General features: G+C 47.3%; 1 protein-coding gene across 1 annotated transcript; it reads left to right on the forward strand.

Annotated features, from left to right (window-relative positions):
- Positions 1 to 4604: 4604 nt before the first annotated feature.
- On the forward strand, positions 4605 to 7751 carry FAM43A (family with sequence similarity 43 member A). Its single transcript, XM_010994390.3, has one exon. It carries the CDS (start codon positions 5549 to 5551, stop codon positions 6827 to 6829), a length of 1281 nt encoding a protein of 426 aa, XP_010992692.2. The 5' UTR covers positions 4605 to 5548; the 3' UTR covers positions 6830 to 7751.
- Positions 7752 to 23523: the final 15772 nt, after the last annotated feature.

Genomic DNA, 23523 nt, shown 5'->3' on the forward strand with positions numbered 1-23523 from the left:
CCTTCCTCCATCTTCAAAGTCAGCAAGGGAGAGTGGAGTCCGTCTCACATTATACCACTCTGACCCTCTCTTCTGCCTCTTTTCATTAACAAAAAATTTGACGTGAGATTTGTATAACATAAAAGTAACCTTGTTAAAGGGAGCAACTGAGTGGTATTTAGTATGTTTACAATATTGTGCAACCACCATCTCCATCTAATTCCAAAACCTTTTCATCACCCCAGAAGGAAAGCCCATACCCATTAAGGACTTGCTCCCTCTTCCTCCAACCCTCCAGCCCCTGGAAACCAGCAACCTGTGTTCTTCATTATAGATTCACCCGTTCCAGGTGGTTCATATACATGGACTCATACAGTATGTGACCTTTTGTGTCTTACCTCTTTCACTTAAGCGTGATGTTTTTGAGGTCTTCATGTTCACTTTTAAGGACCCTGGTGATTACATCAAGCCCGTCTGGATAATTCAGGAGATTCTCCCTTCTCAAGGTCAGCTGTTTAGCAAACTTAATTCCATCTACAACTTCCCTTCCCCTTTGCCAGGTACTATAACATATTCACAGGTTCTTGGGATTAGGATATAAATGTATTTCGGGGGGTCATAATTCTGCTGCTCATAGGAGGGGTCAGAGTGTGTCAAGGCTTATACTCAGCGGTCCAGCTCCAGGAGCAGAGCACAGAGACTGTGGTAGTGGTCCAGGGATGAGGGGGATGTGGTGCACAGGAATTGTGGACCTGATGCTCACCCACAAGGTCTTGGATGGGGAGGAGGGCAAGGGTAAGAGGCTAGGGAGAAGTTGATAGTGTGAAAAATGAAGCGGGCTAGGGCAGGGCTCCTCTACCTTTACTATCTGGTCAATCATGGAGGAGTTTAGGCATGTAGACTCCCAGCCCCCAACTCCAGAAATTCTGATTTAGGGGTGGGATTCCTTACTCTGTAAGGAATACTGATGCAGATCCTGGAGGTCTTGAGGAGGTTAAATAACTGATGTGATAGGAGTCAGGAAAGAAGAGGGCTAGAAGGAGTCCTCAAATCCGCTGAAGGCATTCCCACCTTGGGACCTTCACATTGGCTGTGCCTTTTGCCTAGTGCAAAGCTGTCCATATGTATAGTCTGAAATGTTTTAGTAGCCACATTAAAGACAAGGAAACAGGCACAATTAATTTTAATAATATATTCTATTAACTTAATACAGCCAAAATATTATCTTTCAATTTACCATAAAATTATTGAGATATTTTACATTTTTAAAATCTTACTAAGTCTTTAAAATCCGGAATGGATTTCATGCTTGCATCACATCTCAATTTGGACCAAGTCCATTTCAAGTGCTCATTAGACACATGTGGCCAGTGACTAGCCTGTTGGCTGGCACAGGCTGGAAAGCTCTCCTGTCATATCTTTGCCCGGCTGACTTCATCTCATCCAGGTTTCTGCCCGGAGATGCCTTCCCTCACTATGCTGTCTAAATTGGCTACTTTCCACTCCCAACACTGCTTTCTTTTCTTTAGAGATTTATCACTGTCTGATTTTTATTAGTTATTTGTTTGCTTATTATCTGCCTCCCCATAGGATAGAAATCCCATGAGGGCAAAGACCTGTCTGTCTTCTTTGGTACAGGATCCCCAGCAACTGTATCACATCCACAGTAGACGCTCAACAAATATTTGGTGAATGACTTTAAAGGTCCTGGATACATCATCTGTCATCTCTGAAGCCAGTGTTCATTCAATAGGATGTTGGGGGAAGGGGAGCCAAGGGGGAGGGGCATTATGCAAGAAATAAGTTAGGAGACAGCCAGTAAGAAAGCTGCCTGTGAGCTAAAAGGCTGACTCTCAGATGTTACATTAGACGCTGGGTTTCTTTCCAGCTGTGACCTGACTGTGTATGTAACTGCTGGCTTATCTGGTTGTACGAGAAACCATCTCACCAAGTGTCATTCCTTCCTGACACCAGTAGATGGGGCAGTGTCATAAAAAACAACTGCAGTCAGTCTGCGGTCCCATGCAGTTTCTAAGCCCTTTCCAGCCGACTTTACTGAGGTCTATTCTGGAACTGCTCTGATCTCAGATCTGTGGTCTGGACTCATCAGTGGTGCTGCCGGCTTTCCCAGTTGACAGAATGCAGCCTCAGCTGCAACGTGTGCTTTCCAAGGGGGTGACCAGCTTCTCCACAAGGTGCGGTGGGCCCCAGAGGCTGGCCCAGACCCAGGACTCCAGGAGACAGCCTGGTACGCACCCCCCTCCCACCACCATTCTCATGTCTTTGAGTACAAGGACAGAGTGTAACTCCCACACTGGAGTGTTCACATTTGCTTAAACTCTTCTGTCTTCCTCAGGTTGAAAGAAGTCTTATTAAGAAGGTAGTCCAGGTATGGCAGAAACCAGTCCACAGGAACAGCTCTGTGGGCCTGTGCATCTGGGGCTGACACTCTCGCTCCTCTGAAAAGCCTGGCCCACCAGTGGAGTCTTCCTTGCTGCTGTGGTCCACTAGTTTCCCTGTCACCTGTCACTGCATGAAGCCCAAGCACGTGCCTCTTGCAGAGGCTGAGACCAGCCCTAGCTCCCATCCCTGGTCCTTCCTCTTTCTTCCTCCCCAAACCCTTCTGACCCTTGGACCTCCAAGTAATTTGGAAATATTAACTGCTTGAACATGACGTCAAATTTTGTAGAGTTTAGACTTTGAGATTATGGACCAGCTAAAAGTCACAGCACAGGTTAATTTGATGTGATTTTTATTAGATTTTGTTTGTTTGTTTGGAGCATATGCCATCTACTGCATTGCCATTGCAAGATATTCCAGAAATGTGAGCAGAAGAAGAATTAACCTCAGTCTAAATGGCCTATTATAGTCCTAGTCAGCTCATTCCAATACAGTGTCTCCACTAACCCATCAGCAGCTGAGGAGTAAGGTATTATAGCTCTGGTCTAATGGCACTCTGGGGCCAGCCAACCATCAAAAGGACATTCTTTCCTTCAGAGACTAGGAGAGGGGAAAGGTTGATCAGGAAACTTCCTTGTTTGATCAGGAAATTTTCTTATTTCATTGTTACAATCATTAAATGCCATCTTCAACTGCACATTTGCATCCATTTTTATATTTTATAATCTTTCTCTTCTCTATATCTGGAAAGCCCCTTAATTCTTCCCTGCTTGGCAAAACCCTCTTCGTTCTACAAACATCACCACTTCTGTGGAAACTTCTCTGATTTTCTTAGTCACAAAGAACCTTTATTCCAGCTTCTCATAGTACTTTAGGTCTTTCTCAGGGCATTTAGCCACTCTGTCTTCTTGTTCACATCCATATTTCATACATTCATTCAACAATTAAGTAGTGCCCATTTGTATCAGGCCCTGGGGGATATAGGATGCTCTCATAGAATCTACATTCCAGTGGAAGCCCAGCATTGGGTGGAGTTTACATCCTTCATTGGAATGGGAGCTTCTGGGAGACAGGAATTGGGTCTGCTCCCAGCTTAGGGCCTGGTACCCAAAGGTACTCAGGAAAGTTAGTTAAATTGAAACTCAGCACCCATGACTCTGAGACTTTGATGCAGGGTCTCATCTGGACATATCACACATTCCAGCTTGAAGTGTTTTTGCTTTGACTGAGCAGACCACAGAGGCAAGCCAGTTATTCCAAGAGCCCAGAAATGAGTTAACAAGCCAAAGGTCAAGCTGGTCAGATGATTAAAGCAACATTGTCCAGCTGACACAAGAGAAGAGAATGATTAGTGCTAATCATTCCTGGTAGTGGGTGGCTGGGCATTATTTGACACAAATAAAAAAATGTCATTTGAATTTTTACTAGGAATTCTTATCCATAATGTGACAATGCTGTAATAAAATTGAATGACTGGCTTGCGAAGTAAACTGAGTTCTAACCACACACAAGCATTACTTAGAAATTGTATACATCTCAGAAAACTGCTCTACCTTGAGACCTGACCCAAGAAGGGGACACTACTGGGGGTTCGGAGCTGGAAGCACCTTTTTAAAATCAACTATATACTACAGTGTTCCCTCCAATCGTCTTATTACCACTCATTTCTCTTTTCACTTCCTGCTCTTTACCTGTGGAGAAATGGCTCCAAGGTAGTGAAAGATAAGTCTCGGGGTGTGTTTGCTCTTCTTTATTTTCTTTAATAGAATAAAATTCTGAAAAAGAAAAAAAAAACAGCACCCAGTTATTCTCAGAAAGTTATCACACACGGAAAGAATCACTATTTCTCCAACCTTTTTGCATATTAAATTATAGTTTAAATCCCACCTTCCACCACCTCCCCCAGAAGTTTCGATAGAGACATACATTTATTCAGTGAGGTTGCAATTCAGCCTGGGGGTGGAGTATCAGAATTCAAGTGGCTTTTCCCGCGGGGTAACCCCAGGTCTTGGCGATTTCTGTAGATAAAAGAGATGCTGGTAAATATGGGATGTATTTGCCAGATTGAATCGGTCTCCTCTTTCCCTAGACCAGTGGCTGCAATCTGATCTCTTTAAGAGACCAAGAATCCGTGGGGCGTCGGAGCCTGAAACGGATCCTCTTCTCCGCTCCTCCCCTATCCCCGCTCGGCGAATGGTTCGCGCCGGCCTATATTTACCCGAGATCTTCCTCTCGGACAGCAAGGATGTGAGGCTGGCGAGGTGGCTACCGCTCGCGACACCGGAGGGGGCGCGCTGCAAAGGCGGGCAGCGGAGCGAGGGGATCGCGGGAGTGGAGTCGGACACCCTCCAGAGGGAAGAAATGAGGTAGCGACAGTCCCCGGAGCCGACCATGCGCGCGCCCGGCCCTCGGAGCCTCGCGTTGCCCTGGCCGAGCCAGCCTGGACCATGAACCGGCCAAGCCCGAGTCCCCGGTGTCCTGCCGGAGCGAAGATGCAGTGAGCCACGGCGGGACTGCTGCGCGGGGCCCGCCGCGGACAGCCGGACCCACCAACTGAGCGCACTTGGGGCAAGCAGCTGATTCTGGGACTCTTTCAGCCGAGGGGCTCTCTGCCTCCAGCACTCCTTGGAGGTGGGGAGCATTGGCCCCTGGGCACACTCGGCGGTTGAGTTTCCGCCGTTTGTGGCCCTATCCCCAGGGACTGTGTGAGTGTGAGAGGAGGGCCCTTTTCATCTTCGCCGAGGAGTTCCTGCGTATTCTCGCACCATCCCGGCTGCTTTTGCTGGGGCTCCCTCATTTATTTGCACGCGCTCATCTCTTTTTCTAAAGATATTTTCCTCTCCACTCTTGCGCTGTCTTTCTCATTTTGTTTGCCCTCGTCCTGCCCACGCTGGGGTAAATCTATGTGCGCCTTTTCTCCCACCTCCTACTCTAGCAGTTAAATATTTTCTTCTCTTTTAAAATTCTACCCCTACCTCTTTCGGCGGGGTTCCGGAGCACTATACACCCCTTACTCCCCCGCCCCTACTCCCTCCGACTGGGCCACTCCCAGCAGAGTTTTATTTTTCAGTCTTGCCCGGGCCGAGCCCGGCCAGGGCGGGTGGCTCAGCCGGGCTCGCACCCGGCCCTCGGCCGCCGCCTCCCAGCTGCGCGGGGGCGCCCTCCGGAGATGCTGCCGTGGAAGAAGCACAAGTTCGAGCTGTTGGCCGAGGCGCCGCCACGGCAGGCGTCCAAGCCCAAGGGCTACGCGGTGAGCCTGCACTACTCCGCGCTCAGCTCGCTGGCGCGGGCGTGCCCCGAAGGCGCGCTCAGCCGGGTGGGCAGCATGTTCCGCTCGAAGCGCAAGAAGCTGCACATCACTAGTGAGGACCCCACTTACACTGTGCTCTACTTGGGCAATGCCACCACCATCCAGGCGCGCGGCGACGGCTGCACCGACCTAGCGGTGGGCAAGATCTGGAGCAAGAGCGAGGCGGGCCGTCAGGGCACCAAGATGAAGCTGACTGTGAGTGCGCAGGGTATCCGCATGGTGCACGCCGAGGAGCGCGCGCTGCGCCGCCCGGGCCACCTCTACCTGCTGCACCGCGTTACCTACTGCGTGGCGGACGCGCGGCTGCCCAAGGTCTTCGCCTGGGTGTACCGGCACGAGCTCAAGCACAAGGCGGTAATGCTGCGGTGCCACGCGGTGCTGGTGTCCAAGCCCGAGAAGGCGCAGGCTATGGCCCTGCTGCTCTACCAGACGTCTGCCAATGCTCTAGCGGAGTTTAAACGGCTCAAGCGGCGGGACGACGCGCGTCACCAGCAGCAGGAGCTGGTGGGCGCGCACACCATCCCGCTAGTGCCGCTGCGCAAGCTGCTTCTGCACGGACCCTGCTGCTACAAGCCGCCGGTGGAGCGCAGCCGCAGCGCGCCCAAGCTCGGCTCCATCACCGAGGACCTGCTTGGCGAACAGCAGGAGCAGGAGCAGGAGCTGCAGGAGGAAGAGGAAGAGGAGCACACCGAGGGCTGCCCGGAGGAGGAGAAGGATCGAGCCAGAGAAGGAGTCACGGCTGAGCATGAGGCCGAGGAGGAGCAGCGGGCGCTGGTGGTGACCATGCACTTCGAATGCGGGGACTTGCTGGACACGCTGGAGGGTGGCCGCGAGGAGGCGCTGGGGGGCGGCGGGGTCTCCCATGGCCCTGAGGCTGGACCGCCGCCTCTGCTGCTGGGTAGCGCCTCCGACATGAAGGCCGAACTGTCGCAGCTTATTAACGATCTGGGAGAGCTCAGCTTCGGCAACGACGTGCGCAGCCTACAGGCCGACTTGCGGGTGACTCGCCTGCTGTCGGGCGAGAGTACCGGCAGCGAGAGCTCCATCGAAGGCGGGGGCCCGGACGCCACCACTGCCAGCGCTGGAGACCCGTCGGGCTCTAACGACTGCGCCAGCCTAGACGAGCTCCACTCGGGCTGAGCTCCCACCAAAGTCCAGTGCGCGCCCCTAGCGCCCCAACGTGACCCCCACCCGTCTCTCCACCACCTCCTTACCGCCCTCATCCCCCAGGAAAGGGGAAATGGGACACTTGAGGCCCAGACACCCGCCTCCCCTCTCTATACATTTGGCTCTGTTTGAAGCGGGGCCCCGATTGCACGCGGAAATATGCGGAGATGTGCAGGGGCGGGGGAACCCTACAAAGAAGGGGAAAGAGGCAGCACTCTGGGGTCGGGGGAAGGGAAGGGCCGCTGGTGTTAGCAAAGCCCGGCAGGCGTGAGGTGCCTGCCGGCCAGTTTCCTGTTTGTGGAGCAGCTGGGGCCTGAGGAGGAGGGGTTAACTTCCTCCCCGTCCCCCAGCTGGGAGCGGCCTAGCTCTGTCATTGACATGTCATTTAAAAAAAGAAATAAGAATTTGCTCTCACAATGTTTGAGGCTTTAATGCCAACCTCCTAGCCCCCAATCTTTTTGGTGCAAGAGCTTGAGTTGTTTACCTCAGAATCAGACCCCTGAAATTCCTGCCAAATTCCTCAAATAACTGTTTAGGGGGGGAGGGGGAGAAAAAAGTTGCATTTTGTTTACAGTTAAAGACATCTATTATCTTAAAAAGGAGTTTTCTTTTAGAAACACACACACCTTCCTCCTGCTCAAAAGGTCTCACTCCATGATACTGTGTAAAATATTTTTGCACTGTTGTGAAGTATTTTTGACATTTTTTTGTACATAACTGTGTTCTCAGAGTTGAATGTTTATATCTTTTGCTGTGCAAAAGGGACATGTAAAATGCTGTTCAGTTGTATATACAGAAATGTGTATAAAACATTTTGTTATTTTTTAAGAGTAGCACTGCTCTGGTTCTGTTTGCACGCCAGTGGGGAGAGAATAAAGAGGAAAATTGAACAGAACAGGTGAGCGTCTAGAACTGCGTCAGAAAATGCTTGGCTGTGGGGGCGCTGGGGGAGAGGGTGTGAGCATGGCTGGGATGGTGTGGGAGGACAGGCTCTGGCCTTTGCGGAGGTGATGAGCGAAGGGGGACTCACTTTATGCATAGTCTGGGGCCTTTCTGGTCGTTTGCAACTCTGGGTCCTCAGCTGGGCCCGTATTCTTCACTTTTTCAGTTGTGTGAGTGTGGGCTTTTTCTGGCCTCTTTGAGTTAATTCTTGGAGATGCCGGGTGAGTTCTGTGCCTCATTCCCAGACTTGTGAGGTTACTTAAGGAGGGGTGACTTTCAAGGGCTTCTGAGGTTTTACCACCTCTTTCTGTGGTTCACTTTTTCCTTCACAAACAGCTCAAGGAGCTTTAAAGACGAACTTGAGACCTAAAGGAAGTTCCTGTGGGGCTCTCTGAGGAGTGAGATGATCTCTGTTTCTACTGGGAGGAAAATCAAGGAGAGAGGAAAGTCAGAAGTTCCGGTCGTGTCTCGATGCAGGTGGGGTGGGGGTGGGGGGTGCGGGTGAAAGAGTCCATTTCCTTTCCTTCTATAAGCCAGCATGACCCAGTGGGAGCGTGGTGTGGCGGTCAAGGCGGAGAAAGTCTGTTAGAGCTTGGTCTGTGTGTGTGTCTTAGGGTTTTCAGGCTTTCTGTGTGTTTGTTTCTGTTGTAAACTCCAAACAGATGTCTTTAGTTAGACTCCACCCGATCAGCTGGAAGCTGTAATAAGATGCTGCCAAAACTGTGCCTTCTGCAAATGATTTTTTTCCCTTTGCCCTTATGGGCCCCTTTTCCAGTGTTGTAGAAATGGATCGCGCTCCTGGCCTTCCCTGGTGTCCTGAGGCTTGGCTTTGTTTTCATCATAAATATGTTCTGAGCAGCTAGACCCAGAGATCCTAAGGAGTCTGGAATTCACTGGAACCATAGAGGAAGTGGGGCGGGGGCAAGCTGGGGTGGGGAGAGAGATTTTCTTCCTAATTAACAGAAGTAGTTCAGGCAAAAGATAATCTTTAAAAAGCAAAGGGTGGGTAGGTGGGAAATTAAAAAATATTCGGAGTCACTTCTTAAGGGGATGAGCACAAGGTGCATCTCATATTTATCTTGTATTATATTTTGATTTGGTTGAGGGTCCCTGTCTCTTTCCTTGAATACCGTAGATACACATTACTGAATGACATTTTCAAACCCCCAGGTAGAGAGAGGACAGGAAGGTTGACTGTGTGGGCAGTCACTATTTTACATGATTAGATTCCACATTTCAAATTGTTTCTACGCCCCGCCAAGTTCCTCTGTTGCTTGAAATTGATGAGAATGTGAAACAGGGTGAAGATTATTTGACTTCTACCTGGGGGTGAGGCAGGGTCTGCAGGTCTTCCTTCTTAATCCAACCGATGTGTCCAGTGAGAATGCCGGTGGCTTTCTTCTGTGGCTGATGGGGGCATGGTGATTGATCAGAAAGTTCAGACAAATGACATTTAAACCAACACCATCATTAAATATAAGGCAATTGTCTCTTTAAAGCCTGATTTTTCCTGTTATGTGGTTGATCAATAGGGAAGGGGGTTTAGGGGTTAAGAAAGAAGGAGAAAATAAGACTGCAAAAGAACTAGCTGCCTCTTTCCCTCCCCCCTGCTGCCCGCCCCGCCCCTCCTACCTCCCCGCAGCTTTTTGGCTTTTATCCCCACCGCACCCCAGGGCTCTGGCTGATGTAACTCTAGAAGAGAGGTGAAGGTGATACATGATTCACCTCTTCTTACATCTCAGTCTTCCAGGGATGATATCACTAGTGTAAGGAGAGATGTTTTGAATGAAAAAAAAAATCCCAAAGCTAATTTACTCCTAACAGTCAGAGGGAAAAGAGTATGTGACAAACGCATAACGAAGTAGATGAAATACACATTCCAGAAAGCACTGAGGTCTGCTTTACTCATCAAACTCCGCTTTTCCGTCTTGCAGGGTGAGGCTCGTGTTTCTCCTTTACAACCGGATGGTACTTTAAATGCAGTGAGACCCTTGCCACACTCCTCCCCAGCCTAAGTTGTCCCCTGTGTCCAACAACGCAGCACTGACTGCACGAAGAAACAAGTGACTTCCGGCGGCAAGAGAGATGGTTGCAGAGGTTGGCTGCCTGCGTCCACAGAGATAGTCCTCAACCTCTCCCGGCACAAACATCACATGTTCATTTGTACAATTTGTTGTGTGTGTTGCGGGAGAAGGAGGGAGGAGTAGGGTGGTGTAAAATAAACAATAGTATTATGTTCCCCCTCAACTATTAGTATCAGAGAACCCCTGCTCTACACACACACACACACACACACACACACACACACACACACACACTCCTCCCGAAAGAAGAACTCCCTCTCACTGCCCCACAGTCAGCAGAAGAGTAGATTTTAAACAAATTAGAAAGGCTCTGTTATACTAAGAAAGCACAATGGCTTCCCAGGGACAGAGCTGCTTTTAAGGGATCTGCTTCTGAAAGGAGAGGGAACTAGCTGGTAGAATCCACCCCTGGCATCACACTGGAGATGAAAAAGAAACCTCACTGGAGTCACCCAGGACCCTGAGAAACATAACAATTCTATTAGGAGCCAGTTGCCCCCGTTTCTAACAGGAGTTAGTAATGCAGTGAGCAGAACCCTTTCCTCTGTGTGGCACGCGTCGGCAGCCCTAGCATCCGCTGGTAGGTGATGTGTGATGGAGCTTGCAATGTGTGCGGACGGCTGGGGCTGGGAGCAGAGTCCGACACGTGCGAAGCTACTCAGGGCTCCTGGTGGGCAGGAGGCCACTGGGGCCAGGGCGCTCTGTGCTCTTGGCACCAGGTTTCTCTGCACTTGGCTGCATCTGGATCTGGCTTTATTGTAACCTGGGGTCCTTTCTGCTCTCGTTGGCTCATCCATGTTCACAATGTGCCTAAGACCAGCGCTCTCCCTCCCCCCATCCCCTTCCACCAGTTTTGGAGTGACCCAATTTCAACAGCATTGACTAACCATCATTTTGGTAGTTTGAATAGCTAAGTGGCCCTGGAGCTTGGCATCCATTCCTTCACCTCTCCAGGGCTGTTCAGTAACACCAGCAAAGGTCCTTGTTTCCAACCCCCCGGGAGAGCTGCCCTTTCCACCGCCCCTTTTCCTACCTGTCCTCTTCATCTCTGTCCCACTCCACTTCCTCCTGTAACACATCATTCCCTTCCTGCTTCTCTGATGACCCAGCTTCCCACCTGATCCTGGCTTCATTTTTCCTCCTTCCCACAAAACTAGCTCAGACTTTAATCACATCAAAGAAAAGAAAGCCCAAACTTGAAGGGAAAAACAAACTAAGCACACAGTCATCTGTTAGCACTAGTCCTGCAATTCTAGGGCATGCTCTGGCCCTGCTCCCCAACTTAGAAATGAACAAATGAGGCACAGAGAGGGTAATGTCCTGCCCACGGTTATACCTGGAGACCCCAAGACCCAGGGGTCCAAACTCCTAAACCCATGCTCTTTTCACATTCCTCCAGTTTCTATGACTTAAAACCAGATTTTTAGCTTTGGGCTGGCAGCTACCGGCAGTTGAATTATTCTGTTTTCCCCTTTTCTTATGTACCTCTATATTTTATACATGGTAGGTGCTGGATGATAAACTTCATGCCATTCATCAACATGCCACTCCCACCGCCAAGTGGGCATAAGTGTCTATTAGCTTTACGATGCTGGAGGTAGAGGGGTCAGGTGTCTGTCTTCCTGGCAAGGATGCTCTCAGTGGGTGGGGTGGCACCCCCCAGAGGAACTTGGTCTCCTCTCGCTTCCACCCCTGAGATCTGGCCTGGTAAGACCTCGCCCTAGAAGAGCAGGTATAGTTGGAGGGTGGGGGAGCTCTTTCCATTGCACCATGTTTATTAATCATCTGTATCCTTTCTGGTTGGCTGAGTTCTCTGAGGACAGGCTGCGACTTCAGGCATCTCTGATTCACCACACTTAGCACAGAGCCCAGCACCTAGTAGGTACTCAGAAAATGTTAAAGAAGGAGTAAAGGGGTATTTCTCCAGGTTAGAAGCTTGATAAAGCTCAAGGTCATCACTCAGATGGAGGGGCCAAGGTTTTAAGGTTATACGTTTGGAAAGGAGGGAAGATTGGTATTCAATTGATTCCTCAACTCTCCATAAGGTAGAATTAATTCTCAAGATTTTCCTTGGCACTTCCCTGACTTTCTTAGGGAGGGGTGGTTCTGGTTTGGAGAAAGATGGTTTACTTGGACTTGGCTTTGAATGGAATTGCAGTCACTAAGGTTATTGCCCAAATCCCTGTAATTTGCACCATATGAAGGCTCATATAATGTGGTATGGCAGAAAGCCTGTAGGAAGAGCCTTGGATTCAGGCCTTGAAGTGATCTGGACTCTGCATTGACCCAGTCAAGTCACTTTCCCTCACTAGCCTCAGGATTCTCATAGGTGAAATGGATGGGTTGGATTTGATAACAGCAAAACTAATGTTCTGAATTAAAGAAGGAGCAAAGGTTAAGGTCAAGTGTGTTTCTGTTCCCTTAGTGGGTAAGAATAGAAGGAACCTCTGACTGCAAGCTAGAAACTGTCTGGGGCTCCAGGGACAGGGCTCATCTTTAGAACTCACGGTGGCCTGGATCCTCACCAGAGTCTGATGCGGAGGTGATGTTCCCCTGGCCAAGCCAGAGCAGGAGATGCCTGTTAGCATTTCTTTCACTACCTCAAAACTTGGAGGCCATGGTGTGTCCTAAAATGTGGACTGATACTGAATCTAAGGGCCAGGTAAGGGAACATAAACTAACTTGCCTAAGATCACTTAGCAAGTTGGGGCCAGAATTCAGGTCTCCTGACTCCAATTCCTACACTCTTTTCCCTGTATCTTCTGGGTTGGGATGAGTTAGTTTGGTACCCAGCCCCTATCCAAGGAAATGTGGCAGAGCCCAGATGTCTGATCAAAGGCCATGAGGGCACCTGGCAGCATGGTGTTTTGTTCTCCTAATGATGGAGACCAGGACTCACCTTCAACAAGTCTGGGAACAAGAGGGAGTTGGCATCCTGGGGCTTGCTTCCCTACCCCCGCTCACTCCTCCCTGCTCCAGGACCCTCCCCAATCCCAGATCCCTCCCTCTCCTAGGGGAATTTGTTCTTTGCTGCCTGTTGGGGATTTTCCCTCCCCTCTGTTCCAGGATTAGCCAACAATGAATGGCTCAAGAGGTCACCAGCTCACACCAAGATCGTCTACCTTCCCTGAGAGCCTGAGATTCAGACGGAAACTCAGCGCTCTTCTAGACCAGTCCCTTCCTTTTAAAATGAGGACACTGAGGCTCAGAAGGGAAAGGACTTGTTCAGGTGTTGCAAGGAGCTTATAAGAGAGCCACGATTAGAACTCAGGCTTCTACTTCCTCCCAGTCTCCTTCCAAGATGCCACACTGCTGCCTTTCAGGAACCCTCAATGGTAACGCTGGGAGCCATATTTCCTTGGTGACGTGGGCTGGCTGTATGTGGGTGAATCGCAGGGCCCTCCTCCCTTCCACACTTTTGCCTCCCAAGCTATTTATTGTTTCTTGGCCTACAGTGAGTTCCAAATTCTTACCTAAATGGCCTTTTCATGGAGTTGACATTTTAATAGGGGACTCTTGAATATTAAAAGCCTTTGAGATATAAAAGGCCAAGCAATAAGAGAATTTCAGTCACTTCGATGGGAGGAAGCTAGAGAAGGCAGGAAGAAATATTGTGGTGCAGGGAATACCTCTTCTAACGTTGCAGGTGTTCTAGCATCATAAGCCATATTTCTCTTACGTCTGAATTCATACACAAAGAGAAAGTGATGTTTCCAAGGTCACATGAGTTCAAGGAGGGAGCATGGGTAAGGCCACTGGGTTCTGCAGAGATATAGCATTTCCTGCCCCCACCCCCTACTTTCCAGCTTTTATGAAAATTAATAACATTAATAGCTCACAGACATACACCTGCATACATATTGCTATGTACATGGCCATTAAGTTATTAACTAGTCTCTGTATAAAACGTTTCAACCCTCTTGGTTCTGTGTGCCAGTTCTGGGCTTGCAAACGATTCCCAGGCACCACCTAAAGATCTACAAAACCATCAGCAGTTCTTTTCCACAGCTGCTGTCTGTCCTCCCCCAAGGCTTCTTCTGCAGATAAACTTCTCTTAGCCTTTGCATGCCAACTTGCCCTCAGTGTCCTTAATTCCCAGAGACAACCACTCACACTACCTGATTTCCAGGAGAAGAGCTCATCTCTTTAAAAGAGCACCATGTGATCAGGTGCTTCTGTGCCAAACCACACTGCTTGTCCGAATGAGCTGTGTGGTGCCCCCAAGGTACGTGGGGCTGTTCCTTTCGCATCTGTAGCCGTGTTGCTGATGAAGGAAGCTCGCAGACCCCGTGGCTGGGCAGACCCTTTTGGAAGCGTTCATACTGATGAAGTCAAAAGAGGTTTTAGTCTTACACTGTATCTCTGCCACTTCATTCCTTTGACCCAGGTCTTAGCAAATGTCCAATGTTACCTGGCAAATGTGTGATTGGTGGGGCTAGGGTATGGTGGGAGGTAGGATTCTTGTGGGCAAGGCTGTGGGTATAACTGAGAGAGACCTGGGCTTAAACCTGGTTGTAGTCTTGGTTTTCTCCACACATGAGCTCTTAGACCTTGGGCAAGTTTCCTCGTGGGGCCAGTTCTTTCTGGGAAATGGAGGTAGTTTAACAGCTATCTCTCAGGTTGTTTTGAGGCTCAAAATCCAAATGTTGGTTGAGTAAATGCTCTGTGTAAAGCACCGTGCAGGAAAGGAGTGGTGGCTGCTGGAATATTCAGATTGAAATAACACAGTTGGAATGAGTGAGCCTCAGTGGGGCTCCTCCACAGAGCGAATGTGTACACGGGCAGGGACATTTTTCATGACATATTCCAGGATCCAAGGAGGGAAAACAGGCAAAAATGAAGAAGTAATCTATTAAGTACAGGAAACAGTAGGTGGGTGTATAAATGGCACGTTTTATGTGGAACGATTATGGGCTAAATTTCCACCTGAAGCTCTGGATATCCACCTGAGCCTCGGGCTCCATGTGCAGCCCAGTCTCTTCCATCAGCTGTGGCTGGAGAGTGTGGCAACCGGCTGTGTTTTATTTGTTCCCTGTACTGGGATTCATTTTGTCAGCATTTGATGATCAGTCCAGATCAGTATTTCTAGTGTGATTAGTTTTCTGTACTCAGACAGACACACACACACATACACGCTTCTTCCCTAAACTTTCCACAAATATTTACAATCATGATTTGATTTGCCTCTCAAATAGATGTCCCTGAAATGGACATAATCCTCTAAAAGTGATTCTTTAGGCTGTTTTCTAGACACGTGGAAGTTCTGGGGTTACCCTTGGAGACATGCTATGTGGATTGAGTACACACAGGAATACTTAGGATCCTCTTGTCCTGACGGAACTCTGTGTGTGTTTGTGTGTGTGTGTGTGCACACGCGCGTTCCTGTGTGTATGCTTGGGACTGTGCTCTGGGGCGAAGCTGAGCTGTACTGTAAACTCAAGCTGTTGGGGTTGGCATTAGTGTGAAATGATCAGTGAAAACTCGCAGCGCTGTGAGAGAGCTGTGCTGATCCTCCCAGACTTCTGCCAAGTAAAACTTCAAATCACATCACCCTTTCCTTTCCATTGTACTCTGAGTTTTCTTTCTTGTTTGTTTTTCATCTTAAAGGGTCCTTAGACTAATAGAAGTCACCAGGCTCTACATCGCTGGAGACCATGATCCACAGGAGCCTCTGCCAGGATGACCACAGATCCTGGGACAGTCCTCGTTGGTGCCTGATGTCCTCCCGTAATTATAGCAGAGCCACCTTTCGCTCTCAAAAGTGTCCTAGTTTGGATGATAAATTATGTTTCCCTACCTATTACCTACATAATTTTAACCTTAACTTGTGCATGTCTTAACTCACTCATTCCTGCTCTCTGCATCACTAAAGAAACATTTACAATGCACCTACTGTGTGCCAATCCTGTGCTGGCTGTGGGGGTGAGGTGGGCAAGCCTGGGGTGGGGGATGGGGTGGACCTAGGGAAACAAGAAGCTGTTCTTGTTCTCATGGAGATGTTATCTGATGGAAGAGACCAAAACATGTCCAACCTAAAAAGAGATATGGTCAGTTTATGTGCAAAGTGTCAAGGGAACACAGAGGAGGGGCAGCCAGCCTACCCCAACCCACCAAGGGAGGGAGGAGTGGTTATAGAGGGCTTCACAAAGGAGATGATCATCCTTTCCAACCATCAATGTGGTCTTCTCAAAGACTCTGAGTTAGAGAATTTTGCCTTATCTAGGTTCTGGAGAGCTTTTTTTTTTTTTTTTTTTTTTAAGGTGGAGATTGGAGGAAGTTTTTGAAAATCTCCAATCTGTGACCTCTCTCCAGCCCTGTACTTCTAAAGGCCATTTCAGAAGAGTATTTGGGTTTTCTTCCTCATTGGTCCATTTCCTGATCCATGAACTTGGCAACCAGAGGAACAGAATATTCCTCTATTTTATAATTCTACAATTAAATAAGGTAAAAAGTTCTGGTGGCTTTAATAAATTCCATACTCTTACTGGCCTAACATAAGGAGAGTTAATTTCTCACTTATGCAGTACTCAGTGTGAATACTCATGATTGTCAAAGAGTCATTCAGGGACCCAAGCTCTTTCTATAATATTGTGGCTCCACTGTCTTTTAGAGCCGGGAACATGGGCAAATTGGGCTGCTGGCTGTTTTGTACATGAAGTTTAATTGGAACACAGTTGTGCTCATCCATTCATATATAGCTGGGAAATTTACTGGTATGGCTGTTAATGGAATATGGCATGACTTTATTAGTTATTATTCTTTGATAAGTTTAGGGATAAACCAGTCACACCCATCCGCTCTCTGCTTTGCACTACAACAACAGAGTTGAGTAGTTGCAACAAAGACTGTGTAGCCCACAAGCCGAAAATACTGACCATCTGGTCCTTTACAGAAAAAGTTTGCTGACCCTTATCCTAGTGCCTGGGAATTCTCTCTGGGTCACCTGCTTCCGGCCAGAGAGTGTCTTCCAGGAAACAGAAAAAAAGTATGCATGATCATTTGGAGGTTTTAACGGGCAGGCCTAGAAGTGACACACACAAATTCTCACCACGTTCCACTGGCCAGAATTCAGTTTGTGGTTGCATGTGACTGCAAGGGCAGCAAAGAAATGAAGTCTAGCAGCAGGAAAGGGACACTGGCTTGGGGAAGAGATATGGAGCCTCTGCTTCATCTTATGACCACGATCCAGGTTTACATGAGCTAAGACTTTAGGAGGATCAGGAGAAAATCATTTATAAGAGTTTGTGAAGATATTCATCATTCAGTTTGAAGAGATGATTTGAATAGCTCAGGACCCAGAGCTCAAGTAATTTTTCAGAAACAGATGCTGCAAATATCAGCCCAGCACTAGAAGGAACGTTTGAGGGGGACTGTCTCCTCTATGGGGAAGATCTTTCTTTCCCCTGAGACAGCCCAGCTCTGATTCTTGAAAAGTTCTGCTGAGATTTGTCACATTGATCTGTGAGGCTGCAGAGAGATAACTCTTCCCCGACATACAGACAGGACTGATCAGAAGCCCTCCCAGGAGAGTCCTGCTCCGCTTCCTTGGTCAGACCCAGCCATCTGCAGGGAGATGCCCACGTTCTTCTCTCCTACAGAGATGCTCCTCCCACCTGGGGGCCCGGACACCTCGGGGAGAGGATGGCTCTGCTTCCCCAGTGAGAGGGAGACCTGGATAGTTGCGTGAGTGGTCACTGCACGCTCTGAGAAGGCCCCAAGTGAACGCCACCACCCACCCAGAGGTCTGAGAGAGATCCCACTGTCCCATCAGAAATGTCTCTGTTAACCAGCTAAATCTTTGTTGTGACCAGAGGGTGAGTGGAAGAGGCAGACTTTATATGGATTTTTATTTTCTTAGCATGCTACACTTATAATAGGCTAATCTAGTTAAAAAGTAAAGAGCTGTATAGTGCATTTTAGAAATATTTTAATTCAAGACAGTATTTTTTAAAAAGGCTTAGTGTACTTAAACAGGATTATCTCGGAAATTTACTGGTATGAGTGTTAATGGAATATGGCATTACTATATTAGTTATTATTCCTTGATAAGTTTAGGGATAAGCCAGCAAACAGTTGAAATAAATGTATATTATCAAGAAAGAAAAAAAAAAAAAAAAAGAAGAAATGAAGGGAGGGAAAGAAAAGAAAACAAAGGCGACAAGCCTGTGTCTCTTCCAAAGAAGCAGCCCAGAATGCCAGCTCAGAAGTCTGGGTTTGCATCCATTCTTGGGTTTGCATCTCATTCCTGAGTTTGCACCCCATTCTACAAGGACTCCTGTGTGACATTGCACAAAGAAGTGCTATTCTCTGAGGTCTGGTGCCCGTTAGTAAAAAGGGATAATTATGCAAACTTACGGCATTGTGCAATTCAAAAGAAGTCATGAATAGAAGCCACTTTTTGTGGGAAAGTGTGATACAAATGTGAGGAATTATCCTTGCTGTCCTCCTGGAAGGACCTGAAAGGCAGGCTCAGGTTAGGTCTCAGGTAGAGTGGCGAGCATGCCCGAGACAGATTCTGCACACGTGGCAGCTCCATCTGCTTGATCCTTCCTTCTCTAGTTGCTTCCTGGGAATCCTGTTTCCCCACAAACTTCTTGAGGATTGGAGACCTAGCACTTATCAGGACCTGCATTCAGTAAGGCTAGACCCTGACTGGGGTGGCCCCTCCAAGGAACAATACCCCAGGAGGCCCATCTGGTCAGTGATCCCTCTGGCATTCCAACCCTCCCTCCGTCTGAGGAGACCACCCTTCTGTGTAGGTGGTACCTCATACCTTACAAAGGATGCTGTTAGCCATTTTCTCTTCTGATGCTCATAACCAGGCAGGGCAGCAGCATCAATAACTCAATTTTCAGATAAGAGACCTGGGGGTTAAAGAGTGCAATGGAGTAGAAAAGAAGCCCCCCCCCCCCGCCCCCACAAGAGTTTAGCACCCAGTGTATGCCAGGCAAAGTGCTGGGCATTTCCAGTGAGTGCATCTCACAGTGGTGGAGTTAGTAATGAGCAGATCTGGGACTGCAGTCCAGGTCTCCAATTCCAACTGCTCTATAAGCACAGCATGGCTTGGGCAGGGGGATTATGGGCAAGGGATACAGGGGGTGGCTGGGGAGACAGGCAGGAGAGTCATAGGGAGGAGCAGGTGGGGGTGGGGAGGGGAGGTTGGCAGCTGGCAAGTATGAGGCTCTGGGTGGGGTCAGGGCTGTAGCTCCCATTTTGTGGCTGTCATCAAAGTGCCCAAATAAATAAAGGTTTGCAATTACAGGGAGACATGGGTTTGGGACTCTCCCAGCAGCAGGGCCCAGATGTTAATTAAGCCTGAGATAGGTTATTATCTCTCTCCATTGGATTGAACAGAGGGAAATTGATGCAGACGGCAGGTTGGGGACTTGCCCATTTGGCTGTTATATGTTATTATTTATGGTTTTTAAGAGGCACCCAACCTGGTTTTTAAGAGGTGCAGCCGAAGGGAAGGAGGCCACATTTAAGTGCTAGTCACTGAGGATATTTCCCACTCCTCCCAGGCAGTTAAGGAAGGGCCTGCCCAGTCACTCGCATTTGCCCTATGGCTTTCTGGAGCCACCTGACTTGTGTTCCCACAATGGGGCTGCCACAGACCCAGAGAGCAGAGTGTGGGGTGCAGGCTGTTCCATCCCAAAGTCCTCAGTGCTGACAGGCAGGGAGGTACTCAAATAGTTAACAGCCAGCATGACATGTTCACCCACCCATCTGAATGGACACTGGGCACAGCACTGCCCTGGTATAGGTCCCCAGGGGTCCCCTGTTTGGCTGGGGGTTAACTCTTTGATTGCTGGGTCTCAAACAGACATGTGTGTGAGCGGGGTGGAGGGAGTCCAGGGGAAGGGCCTGGTGGTCTGGGTGACCCAAGAAACAGTACGGCAGGGAGGCTCAGGTCAGTGGCTATTTACCAATAGATACGGAAATGATTCAGTGTTTTACCAAGCAGTTGGCTGTCCTAGCAGAAAAATCAATGATGGGAAAAGAACTTTTTAAAATCTATAAATTAATTTACAAACATCAAAGATTTTACAATAATAATAATGATGATATTATTATAATTTTGTTTTTGTTTTCTTCTTGTAAGTTTTTTAATTTAAAAGAATTTTATTGAAGTGTATTGATATACAATGTTAATTTCAGGTGTACAGCAAAGTGATTCAGTTATACATGTATTTACATATATATTTTTTCCTTTCAGATTCATTTCCATTATATGTTATTAAAAGAAATTGAGTATAGTTGCCTGTGCTATACAGTAGGTCCCTGTTGTTTATATTTTATATACAGTAATGTGTGTCTGTCTGATGTTATTATTAATAATGTCCAGTCCCTTCACAACAGCACCATAGGGCTTTGCTTTCATGCCTATTTTCCTTTTTTTTTTCTTGAGTGAGACAAATTACATTTATTCATTCACTCAACAAACAGTTTTTGAGCACCTAATACAGTAAAACTCCTGCAATGACAGTGAATTAGAGTTAAGACAATTGGACACTGTTGTGCCTGTTTTCTAATGGGCTGCCTGTCAGATACCAAGAGGATGTTTCTGATTTGCTGGTCAGTGGACTGGGGGCCTAGGCTAATTCTTGCTTTTGGGGTGATGGGGAGAGTAAGTTCTTTCTTCCTCAGTATCTTCCATCAGCAAGGTTTTTACATTGTTGCAAGACAGATGGTCACCTATGGAAAAGGCCACCTATGTCTGCCTACCTTTGTAGATTAAGTAACTGTATATTGATGAAAAAGTGAGTTGCTTAGGGTTCAACCTTTTTTAAAAAACACCTTTATTATGGTATGATTCCTGTACAGTAAACTAGACATATTTCAGATGTACAATTTGATGAATTTTGATAGATGTATACACCAATGAAACCACCACCATAATTAAGATAGCTAGCATTTCCTTCACTCCCCAAGTGGTGCAAATTTTGAATTCCCAGTTTATCCCTTCCCACCCACTTTATCCCCTGGTAACCATGAGTTTGTTCTCTGTTTTGTAGATAAGTTCATTTGTGTCCTTTTTTTTAGGTTCCACATATTTGTGATATCATATGTTATTTTTCTTTCTCCTTCTAATTTACTTCACTTACAATGACAGTCTCCAGGTCCATCCATGTTGCTGCAAATGGAATTATTTTATTCTTTATTATGGCTAAGTAGTATTCCAGTGTGTGTGTGTGTGTGTGTATCTCACATCTTTAACCAGTCATCTGTTGATAAACATTTGGGTTGTTTCCATGTCTTGGCTATTGTAAACGGTGCTGCTGTGAACATTGAGGTATATGTGTCTTTTTGAATTATATTTTCCTTCAAGTATATGCCCAGGAGTGGGATTGCTGGATCATAGAGTAAGTCTATTTTTAGTTTTTTGAGGAATCTTCATATTGTTTTTCATAGTGGCTGCACCAAACTGCATTCCCACGAACAGTGTAGGAGGGTTCCTTTTTCTCCACACTCTCTCCAGGCTTTATCATTTGTGGATTTTTTAATGATGGCCATTCTGACTGGTGTGAGGTGATACCTCATTGTAGTTTTGACTTGCATTTCTCTGACAATTAGTGATTGTTGAGCATCTTTTCATGTGCTTGTTGGCCACCTGGATGTCTTCTTTGGAGAGATGTCTATTTAGGTCTTCCGCCCATTTTTGGTTGGTCAACCTTTTATTCTAAGCATCCATTGGAGTGAGTGCACAGATGGCACTCCCAATATCACATGTGTGATGGGAGTGTACGGAGGGAGGGCCTAGGTGGCCAGGTGACACAGCAGGAGTACCGCAGGGAGGCTGGGGTCAGTGGTTGTTTACCAACAAGAGCTTCTCCACTAATCTACCGAGTAAGATTAAAGGGAGTGTCAGTCTTTGGTTGGAGGCTTGGAAGAGTGATCAACCATGACTTTCAGGCAAAAGCTGTGGAGCGACATGGATTCCTCTTGCTGTCCCTGGCTTCAATCACTCTGGGAGTCCTGATTCTCAAGGACACTTTACGTATGTGTATATGTATGTATGTATGTATGTATGTATGTATGTATGTATGTATGTATATATGTATTTAATTGAAATCCAATCAGTTACAATGTGTCAATTTCTGCTGTACAGCACAATGTCCCAGTCATGCATATACATACATATATTCGTTTTCATATTATTTTTCATTAAAGGTTATTACAAGATATTGAACATAGTTCCCTGTGCTACACAGAAGAAACTTTCAAGGACACTATAAAGATTTCCTAATTCGACTTTTATTGTGAGTGGAGACGTGGGGATGTAGGCTGCTGGGCAGTGTGTGTGTGTGCCCATGATCTTGAAGATCAAAGGGAGACGTGGCTTACTTCTGAAATCTTGACCTGGTTTTTGAAGGGCTGAATAATACTAATGATAATAAAAAAGATGTAACAAAGACATTTTGAAATACTATAGTGACTTAGTTATGCTGCACCTGGGAAAGCCGAACAGGCGTGAGTTACATTAATTCTCTTCAGCACATCTGTTAAAAGGCTGACTGAACACTCAGGACAAGCCTTAGAGTAAACAGGCATGCCTGGATTCTAATGGCCAATGCTTTGTGTAGACCTTGTGGGGTAAAAAAGCCATAATGAGGACTATTGATACAGGCCTGGCCTGCAGCGACTGTTCGTAGCTCACCAAGGAGATGTCTGATGTACGAGTTTGCCCAACTACATGAAGAGTCCCCATTTAGGAGGTCTCACCTTTAGTGCACTCTTGTTTTTCTCTTAAATTCACTTTCGCCCTGATGGCTATAATCATGTTAAAATCAATTTAAATCAACCAAGAATGTTTACCAAAGACTTTTATCTCATTCATTAAATTTTACAAATAATGATAACTAATATTTTATAGTTATACCCCACAAGAGTATTTTTATACCCACATTATCTCATTTGATCTTTACTAGCCTTCAGAGATGGGTAGAGATTATTCCCATTTTATAGATGAGAAAATTAAGGCACAGAATGGGGATTTGGCTTAGAATCTTAGTGATCATCTGGTCACTGACTTCCTTTTTCAGATGGAAAAATGGGCTGAGTGAAGAGATTTGCCAAGTCTGTTAGTAATTGGAGCAGAGCTAACCTGCCAAGGCTGTTTTCTTGCAATTATTTTAAGGAAACTTTCTGAGATCCAAGACATTGTCCATGTGACCTGAGACTTGAGTTTGAATGTTTTTCGGTAAAGAGGAAGGGCTGTCCTCCAGCCTTGGGGTCAGGGTCTGGACCAGAGCTTTTAACATGTGGCTAAGTGGTTGTTTGAGCCCATAATTACTCAATTTAAAGCAACATAACAGACACAGAACCTGAAATGGGATTTTAACCCTGCAGAGTGGGATGTGCAGTCCCAGAAGAGGGATAGAGAAAACAAATGAGGGTGAAGTTCTGGGAGCCTCAGACATAGCAGAGAGTTCTGGAAGGGCTCTTGTTCCTCACTCCCCTCCTCCACACTCCCCCACCTCAGTAACCTGTACCCCTGTCTGCCAGGAGCCTTCCTAGGCTTCAGGGTGGGAGAGGTTCCTGGTTCTGCAGATTCCCACTGCCTCACCCCACAGTCTCTGAGCACCACCCTCCCCTCTCCAGCCCAGCCAGGCTCTCCCATTAGGCCAGGACACAGTGCCA

The sequence above is a fragment of the Camelus dromedarius genome, chromosome 2, assembly GCF_036321535.1.
Source record: "Camelus dromedarius isolate mCamDro1 chromosome 2, mCamDro1.pat, whole genome shotgun sequence".
Lineage (NCBI taxonomy): Eukaryota > Metazoa > Chordata > Mammalia > Artiodactyla > Camelidae > Camelus > Camelus dromedarius.